The sequence below is a fragment of the Poecilia reticulata genome, chromosome 10 (assembly GCF_904066995.2).
Source record: "Poecilia reticulata chromosome 10, P_reticulata-male-v2, whole genome shotgun sequence".
Classification (NCBI taxonomy): Eukaryota; Metazoa; Chordata; class Actinopteri; order Cyprinodontiformes; family Poeciliidae; genus Poecilia; species Poecilia reticulata.
Window position 1 is genome coordinate 30,091,572 of NC_088839.1, and position 9,730 is coordinate 30,101,301.

Below are 9,730 nucleotides of genomic sequence, written 5' to 3' on the forward strand. Positions count from 1 at the left end.
TTAAAAATGAGTCAGTACCGTTTTTTAGGGTGAAATAATAACGACAACAATTTTAAAAACAATTGTTGTGTGAATAAGTGTAAATTAAATGTACGTTTTCTTGCTTTAAATTTAATGAAATAAATTAATGCATTAAATTAATTAAAGTAATCATAATTAACAGAAATATTGGCTTTGAAACATCAATCTTTGTGCAATTAATATGTTTTACTTAGTGACTTACAGAAATAAACCAATTTTTCAATATTCTAATTTATTGAATGATACTGGCTACATTGGACATACTTTTTAGTATACCGACATAACTGTGAAACAAACATGAGTACCGTTTTTTAACTGAATAATAAAATAAGCAGATATTTTTTAGGTAACATGAATTTTATTTTGAAGATGAACCGGTATTATTAACTCCGTGATCGCGTTGACTCGTAACAGAGTTCACCACCAGAGGGCAATGTTCTCTGAAACTACTTACTAAAATATCGCGAGATGTGGCTCTGCTTTAACATTTCAGAAGGTCAGCTGATCATTTACTACACACAGGAGTGACGAGCGTAGATCTGCATGACACGGAAATATTCGACGCTGTGACCGGCTTTATTAGATCCACATGTAAGATCAAAAATATATTTTTAAGCTCTATCCAAACATGTTTGAACATCCCGGGCAGCTTAAAAATATTTCGTAGTCAAAGTAACCTGACTACCGGTGGTAAGTAGGTGCTAGGTGGCTAGCGTTAGCTGAAACCTTACAACGAAGCCAACAGAATATTCTAGACCATCTTCTGCTACGGTTAGCTACAGATGAAAAATGCGTATATACTGTTGGCAGATTTTAGTTTTAGAATCCGTAACGTGGTGTATTTTCTGTGCTTGTTTTATTCATACCTTTACTACTGAAACTACTTAAAGGCATTTCGGCCGGTTAGCGAGATTGATAGCTCATCCACAGGGCATATCAAACGCAATTAGCGGTGATTAGTTCTTATGTATGTCCTGGTGATTACCACGAATAGCCTTTCCTTTCAATGTGCCCCCCAGATATGCGTGTGTTCATTTTTACATGCTGTCACTTTTAATGGAATTATATTTAACAGTATGTAAAAGAAGTGGCCAGTTGTGATGAATAATGATTGATCATTTTAAGAATACAAAAGTAACATCTATGATCATTTAAAATATGAGCTCAATAAAAGAAAGGTAATTAATAATTGTCAAATAATGTCACGGTTTGACTACAAGGAATTTCATATATATATATATATATATAATGTGTATATATATATATTTTTTTTTTCTTTTCAACAGAGCAACCTTACCCTGAAATATGGCAGACAATAACCAGGCAAACCCTCCTCCCCAGCTGGGGTTTGTGGTGAGTTGGTTGTTTCTTCTCTCTCTCTCTCTCTCTCTCTCTCTCTCTCTCTCTCTCTCTCTCTCTCTCTCTCTCTCTCTCTCTCTCTCTCTCTCTCCATAATAACTGAAATCCTGGGGTAGTTTAAATTACACTGAAAAGACAGAAGTATTTTGGCCAAAGTAAGAAAAGATTGTTTTAACTCTGAATATGTTTTAGGTCTCGTTATGAAAAGTCAAAACAATTGATTAATGCCTTCTCTGATTGTAATATCAGTGAATTAACCTGCAATAGTACTTTTATTTAGTCAAAAGGTGACATTTGCTACACTACAAAGAAAATGTACGTTCAGCTGCCTTCTGTTCTAGATGAAACTTTGTAGATCCTAAAAGACCATGGCTTTCTAATGAAATCCCAGTTTTTTGTGTGTTATAAGAAAACATGCCATTATAGGTCAAAGCCTATCTTGCTGAAAGAAATGGATAACTGCTCCTGTCAGCTAGCCAGGTATTGGACATCTATTGCAGATCCAAGATAGATGTTGGTTAAAGTTAGTGACTTATTTATGGACAGTAAAAAGGAGCTTTGATTGCCCTATTACTGTTCTTCTTTTATAGTTTAATTTTAATTGTCATGGATCATTTTCCTTGTCCTTAAGTGTCTTTGTAATAATCAAATGCTGAAAGACTTATTGAAAGAAGCTTTTGGTAGAAATGTAGCTTAAATAAATCCACTCTCAGAATAAGCAAACTCTTCTACAGCAGAGCCACAACTGCGCAAAATATGATCATTAAAATGGATACATGCACATGTACTGACGCATGTAAGGAGCTAGTCTTATGAACAGATTATTGGCCAATTAATACATTCTGGTAAGCGGCATGGCACAATATTCTATAGCACAATAACCCTCAAATCCAAAGGAGCAAAAACGTTGAAACTTTCTGTGCCAAGAAACAAAAGCTGAAAGCCTCTCACCAAATACTAAAAACAAATTAAAAGCACTAATAGATATAGATACAGAGGAAAATTAGTCAGGAGCAATAGGGTCAAAAATTCATTTGTTCCCTGTCCAAAAGTTTTTATAAATATGTGATCTTAATATTTTTTTAGTTCTTTTGTTTTTGCTACATTTATGCTTTTGTATTATGTGGATTGTTACACTGCTTCTTCTGGAAGACCTTTTTTGTGAAGTTTCCCATCTGGGGAAATAAGTTGATTATGATAAATCCCTAAAGCTGGTGGTGATAAAAACTGAAACCTGTAACAATATAAACTGTCCATAAGTTCTTCTGATTTTTGCTGTATAGCCTTTTTTTTTTAAAGTTGTACTTTCTTGAACAATGACAATAAAGGGATTCTTACTCTTTCGAGATTAATTCATCTTACTGAGATGATCAATTCAGTGATCATCTCAATGTGTGTTTATTTTAAAATCATGCATATGTTTATTCCCCACAGCAATTCTTAATGAGCAGTAAGCTGGAAACAGCGATGTGGCTTTCCCGTCTCTTCACAGTCTACTGCTCTGTAATGTTTATTCTGCCAATTCTGGGGTGAGTTCACCTTGTTGCTTTATACCACAGTTCAGCAGTTTCAGCACAAAGCCAGAATCACTAAAACATCTTTACGTCTCTTTTTGTGATTTCAGGCCTCAAGCAGCAGCACACTTTTATCAAAGAGCCTTGTTAGCTAATGCCCTCACCAGCGCCCTCCGTTTACACCAGAGACTTCCACGCTTTCAGCTCAGCAGAGCGTTTTTGGCCCAAGCTCTGCAAGAGGACAGCTGTCATTACCTGCTGTACTCTCTGATCCTGGTCAACTCTTACCCCATTACAAGTATCCTTCACTTCACGTGGTTTTCATATCAGATTTCCAGCAATATTATGTTATTTTGTGGTTTAATTTTTAATAATAATTGCCATGAGTTGTTCATTTTGCATTAATCTAAGTCATTTTAGCATATCATATCACTATATTTATTACATTTATTAACATTCCTGAGTGATTTGAGGAGCTTTAGTTTGGTCCTTAACTTTGTGTTCAGTGAGCATCTTCCCAGTTTTCTTGTTTTCTTTACTTCATGCAACCACCTACACAAAGAAAGTTCTTGATGTGAGTATATACCATTAATCAACTGCATCTAATATGATTAAAAAATGTTTTTTCCAAACACACTATAATGCTGAAATGGGCTATTAGAAGCAGTCAAATTGAGTTTTTTCTGTCTATCCCAGCAGCCGTTGTTTGGAGATGCAAATTTCATAAAAATACAAAGTAATAACTAGAATTGTGATTGGTTTTGCATTTACTCAAGGTAAACTCTGTGCCCAAATAAAAGCAATTTGTTGCACAGTTTTGTCAACAGTGCTTGACTTTTGTTTCTTATAAACTACAGTCTATGGGTCCAGGCAGCCTGATGTTCATCAGAAACCTCCTCGACCGACTAACGGCCAACCAGCAGAACATCCTGAAGTTTATTGCTTGCAATGAAATCTTCTTAATGCCGGCTACTGTTTTCATGCTCTTCAGGTCTGTTTCCAACTTAACTGATGTTATTGTTGTCACAAGGCAAAGAAAAACCTGATCTTAGTCATATGTGATACAATATGTCAAATTGTATCACATTATACCAGTTTTCCTGTTGGTTTTGATTGTAATTTAGGTAGGAAATGCACTGATGCGCAAGATATTTATGGTTTATTTATGAGTCCATTCAGATTTTGAAACTATAAGACAAACACATGCAATCACACATAACATATGTGTGATTGAAATCACTTCTTTTTTTTTGTAAAGTGCCTCAACAGACATGTTGTGAATTGATGTTACATGTTGTTTGAGTTTTATGACCTGCTGGTTTTGAATTTAGATCTTCTTGAAGGCAGCTGTAGCTCGGACTGCATGTCGCTGCAGTCAAAGCCCCACAAACAAACGTATTGCTCTGCTCTCACAGCCCCATTTTAAAATGGGCCTCTTCGGTACATAAGAGTGATTTGTAAAAAAAAGCTGCACACAGCAACTACATTCAGATTATGATTTTTTTTTTATATATTAATTTGTATTCTCAAGGATCCAACAGTGATTAAAATAGTACAAGTAACAATCCTGATGACAGTCACGTTTGGAGGTTCCTAGACATCAAGTAGAATTTATTGGAAAAATAAATCAAAATTCTTATCACAGTAAGCTATTTTTCAAAATAAGTGACACAATAAACCCTAATGCATTTGTATAAAACTTGACTGAAGTTAATTGTCTTCAACAGTGGTCAGGGAAGCTTGTTGCTGCCTTTTATCTACTACCGCTTCCTCACGCTGCGCTACACATCCAGAAGAAACCCATACTGCCGGTAAGGTGTTAAAAAATGTATATCAAAAGAAGGATCAAAACATGGTTTTTCATGTGCATATGGTGAATTTATTTCTGCTAACTCCCATAGGTTATAGATAAATGTACATTTTATTTGCTCTTTCTTATCAAAACCTTTTTAATATGCATATAACCTTTATGCATATTATCCAACAGTTCATTCAGTGAGTGTTTGTTTTAAATTCAGTATTGGATTATTCCTTCTCTGCATATAGTTTGTGATTCTAAACATATATATGATGGGAATTAAATATTTAGAAATATTTTATAGGTGGATAACAAACTTTATCAACAATAACTTAGTGAGTTGTTCTTTTTTTTGCTTTTTTTTTTACTTTTTAAGTTTGTCACAACATTATGACTTTATCTTCTTTATATAACTTTGCTTTAGATTATTTAGATTTTCTGAGCACAACTCTTTAGGTTCCACCTCTGCATTTTACAACAAGAAGTTAAAGTCTAGACTTTGCCTGGGTCATTGCAGCAGATTGATTAATTATTTTCTTAGGGTTTTAGGTAGATTTGCAGGTGCATTGGAGATTGCTGTCCAGTTAATGACCCAGTTTAGTGAATGTTTGTGCTGATGGCGTCACATTAGTGTCTAGAATACTTTGGCATAGAGTGAAATTATTGGTCAACTCAATTGTTGCGAGGTGGCCAGGTAAAAAAAAAAAAGGCTGAATTATCACATCTCTGTCACCACATTTATAGCAGAAAAACACAATATTTTTTGATGGTGTCTGAGCTGCTATGCAGTGTAAATAAATATACCACCAACCTCAACTAAGGACGAATATTTATTTAGTAATTTGTTTTTCTGTAGTGACACCTTTCAGATTTATTATTCTAACATGATTTTCCCTCTGTAGCACCTTGTTCACTGAGCTACGAATTCTTCTGGAGCACTTCATCATGAAACCTTCTTGTCCCGCTTTTTTGAGGAGGATGTGCCTCAGCAGCATCGCCTTCATCAGCCGCCTCGCTCCCACAGGGGTCTAATTAGACTACGCAGATGTTGTTCCATTTTAGTTTTTCTGCCATTTGCGATGTGACTTAAAATTATGAAGGGGGCAGACATTGCCATCAGTGGAAGAAACCTTTTTTTGAATGTCAACTTTACTGTCTGACCTCCCTTTTGTACCTGTACATTGAAGACAGGCCTGTAAAGCACTGAAATTTGATAGTGATATTTCTGTTTTTGTTGGCTGATCAGAGCACAGCAGATATCAGCTGCACTCTGCATGTTTTGGCAGGTTTTTCTTTCATGTCATTATTTATTCATAAAAATGTTTATTCTGTGATGGAAAAATAACATTCTAAGATTATAGAGACTTGAAGCATGAATATGTTTTTATTAAAGAAATGTTTTTTGGTTTTATTTGTCAATAATTATGAAATGTCTGAATGCCTCACCTTCAACGTTTTCCTTCTATGCCGTCAAATAAGTTCCATTAACATCCATAATTACTTTACAAGGTTGTCTGATGGATGTTTAGCTGAAAAGATATCTGCTGTATTTTTAAGAATATTTTATGGTACGACAGTTTTTGCTGTCAGTTATGTATGATCTAATTTGCACAATGCATGTCATCCTTACATTGTTTCTCAATTTTTATCACAGCTCTGAACTTTTTTAACTCAATGATGTTGCAGTAGTTTCCTCCTCAAATGCCTGTTTTTCTTTACATTATATGTGCTTCTATGCCTAAGGAGACACCACATTTTTATGACAAGAATAAAGTTATCTCTTAAAAAAAATTCTAAAATATTAACTATTTTGAATTCCATTAACTTCTCAACTTAGTGACTAAGAGATTTTAATCAGTGACTGCATTTCTTATTCTAAGATTTTCTATGCAGTTTATTTTCCAGTAAATTAGAATATTGAAAAATCTTTCACCTTCTAATCCAAAATGTTAATCTTCTATTACGTAGATTAATTACACAATAACCCTAACCCAAAACTCAGGTTTTCAAAAATGTTTAATATTGCACAGCACTTTAGAACAAAAAACGGAATTGTTGCAGAATTGTTGGACAATTAACTGAGGACTTATGGAAGACTTGATTTCTGTAATGGGATTGTTGGCTTTCCTGTCTCAGCATAGATTTACTATGATTTTGGTCAGGTCAGATTGGTGCCTAGCCAAGTACAGATACATGGTCATTACACCAGGAGTTGGTAGTTTCAGCATAATGAGCAGATTTGTGCTAATCCCTGCTGGCAAATGAAATGCACATCCATGATTCTTGTCGGCAATTTGAACATTCCTCTCATAACCCTCTGATGCGTGAGTGACTGACTATGCAAACCTGAGTGAAGTTGCCACCTTCTTCAAATCAGACAAAATTGGTGTCAAACGTTTGTGCTGGTTTGTGCAGCAAAAATTTTTGTTTGTGCTGCTATCATTTTAAAGATATAAAGAAATGTTTCTAGAGGTCATCCAAGGTCAACCATCCCCGTTTGATTTCATAAAAGTGGGGGGGTTGGTTGATCTTTTGACCTTTACACTTTCATAAATATAAAAAAAATTGGTGTCAAACGTTTGTGCTGGTTTGTGCAGCAAAAATTTTCATTTGTGCCGCTTTCATTTTAAAGATGTAAAGAAAGTTGGATTTCATAAAAGGGGGGGGGGGGGGGCTGGTTGACCTTTTGACCTTTACACTTTCATTAATATCTTCAAAGCCAAAGCAGCACAAAGGAAAATTGTTGCTGCACAAACCAGCACAAACGTAGCCGAGTTGATTGACACCCATTTTGTCTGGTTTGAAGAAGGTGGGGGGGATGGTTGACCTTGGATGACCTCTAGAAACATTTCTTTGTATCTTTAAAATGATAGCGGCACAAACGAACATTTTTGCTGCACAAACGTTTGACACCAATTTTGTCTGATTTGAAGAAGAAGGCCAACTTCACTCAGGTACTATACAGTCTTCCGTGAGTGGGTCCTTTTTGACCCGGGTTACAAACAATGTGTTTTTATGCTACTTTTGTCATTTTGATTCAAAATGTTTTGCATAATACTTTCTACTGTGTTTTATTTCACACAAGAATTATTTCATGTTTGAAATATGTTCATTTTTTTACTTTTTTAAAAGTTTTTAGAACAATTTGTAGAACATTTCTGAGAATTTGTACAACATTTTTAAAACAAAATGACAACAGCAGCAATTTTACAACAATGATGAAATGTCAATAATGGACAATGTTAACATCCATTATGTGTGTGTGGGTGTCTATGTGGGCATGGGGGGGTGCAAAAGAGCACGTTTCCTGAAACTAGCTAGCTAACCATGCTAGCTAACATTACTGTCTCTATTCTATTATGCTACGTGTATCACGCATGTGAGTGTGTGTATGATTTATCCATCCATTCATCAATCCATCCATCCATCTTCTGTTTATCCGGGGTCGGGTCGCAGGGTCAGCAGCCTAAGTAAGGAGGCTCAGAGTTCGCTCTCCCCAGCCAGTTGTTCCAGCTCCTCTGGGGGAACACATGGCGTTCCCAGACCAGCTGAGAAACATCGTCAGCGTGTCCTGGGTCTTCTCCGGGGTCTCCAGGTGAGACGTGCCCAGAACACCTCACCAGAGAGGCGTCCAGGAGGCATTCTGACCAGATGCCGAGTCATCTCAACTGGCTCCTCTCGACATGAAGGAGCAGCAGCTCTACTCTGAGTCCCTCCTGGATATCTGTCCTCATCCTATCTCTAGGGAAGAGCCCAGACACCCGACAGGAAAAACTAATTTTGGCCGCTTGTATCCATGACCTCGTTCTTTCAGACAAGACCCAAAGCTCATGACCATAGATGAGGGTAGGAACGTAGATCAACCGGTAAATCAAGAGCTTTGCTTTTTGGTTCAGCTCTCTCTTCACCACGATCTCCTGCTCCATTTTTCCCTCATTGGTGAACAAGATCCTGAGATACTTGAACTCCTCCACTTGGGGCAGGATATCCTCCCCGACCCAGAGAAGGCACTCTATACTTTTCTGGCTCATTTATTTATGCATTTATTTCTATAGCTATGAATTTTTATTTTATTTATTGAGATGATAAAAGAAAGAACCTTGAATACATTGATCAACAGGTTTTGCATGTCATTCAACACGTTCTCTCTTTTGGTTTTCTCATCCAGGGTGTCAGACATGCACACACATAATAAAGATGCACAATAAAGCATAGGTGGTAATGTTAGCTAGTTGGTTAGATAACTAGTGTTGGCTAACTTTGAAGAAGGCTTATATGTTAATTCGTGACAATAACGTCACAGTACTCATGATTGACACAAACACATTTGTGAGATAAAAAATAAAGATAATGCTTATATTTAGGAGTTCTTGCTATGTAAAATAATATTATTCAGAGGTGACACTTAGGTCTTAGTGTGTTTGGTTCAGAAAATTTTTTTTTCCTGACTGTAACAATTGGTAAGAAACAAAGATTCCCATTAAATTCCATAGGAAATTAATGTGGGTCATTTTGGACCCACTCACGGAAGAATGGGGTAGTAACATAAAATATGCTATTTCTTAAAATGTATAAAAGGTAAATTAAAAATTTGAATTGCATGATATCAGTAACATGTTTCTTGAATACCTGGAATATGAAGTGATGAAAACTTTTCATTACAAAGATATTGCAAAAAGGACCCAGTTACCCATCAGAGGGTTAATATAAAGCAACGAGGCTTCTGTGACCCCAAATGATGTATCCAAACTATCTTGATTTTCATATGAAATTAATTTCTTAATTTTCTTGGATTTGAAAAGATGACTTTGGGCCTCTAAGCAGCAGTCAAGTCTTTTCTGTCCTCATGCCAAAAAGTTTGAATTAAAATTACTTGGATTAGACTGTTCAATTTTAACTTTTGTGGTAAGGTTGTTCATATGCTATAGAACTCCTGGGGACATGTAAAGCTGGATTCAAACATAAGGAGACTGCAGCCAATCAGCATGCGGCGTCATTCTCACTGCTCTACTTTTATCCAATGAAGTCGCAGCTTGGA

General features: G+C 35.9%; 1 protein-coding gene across 1 annotated transcript; it reads left to right on the forward strand.

Moving 5' to 3' along the window:
• The first annotated feature begins 488 nt into the window (after positions 1-488).
• Positions 489-5,859, forward strand: tmem33 (transmembrane protein 33). Its single transcript, XM_008421110.3, has 8 exons — positions 489-612; positions 1,308-1,374; positions 2,815-2,909; positions 3,005-3,192; positions 3,401-3,468; positions 3,752-3,885; positions 4,622-4,705; positions 5,595-5,859. Exons 2-8 carry the CDS (start codon positions 1,327-1,329, stop codon positions 5,722-5,724), a joined length of 747 nt encoding a protein of 248 aa, XP_008419332.1. The 5' UTR covers positions 489-612; positions 1,308-1,326; the 3' UTR covers positions 5,725-5,859.
• Positions 5,860-9,730: the final 3,871 nt, after the last annotated feature.

Excerpts from the sequence above, each read along its gene's own strand:
- tmem33 (XM_008421110.3), top strand. The coding sequence starts at position 1,327 with ATGGCAGACAATAACCAGGCAAACCCTCCTCCCCAGCTGGGGTTTGTG. Across the intron at positions 2,910-3,004 it reads TTTATTCTGCCAATTCTGGG|GCCTCAAGCAGCAGCACACT; the intron begins GTGAGTTCACCT and ends TTGTGATTTCAG. Across the intron at positions 3,886-4,621 it reads ACTGTTTTCATGCTCTTCAG|TGGTCAGGGAAGCTTGTTGC; the intron begins GTCTGTTTCCAA and ends TGTCTTCAACAG.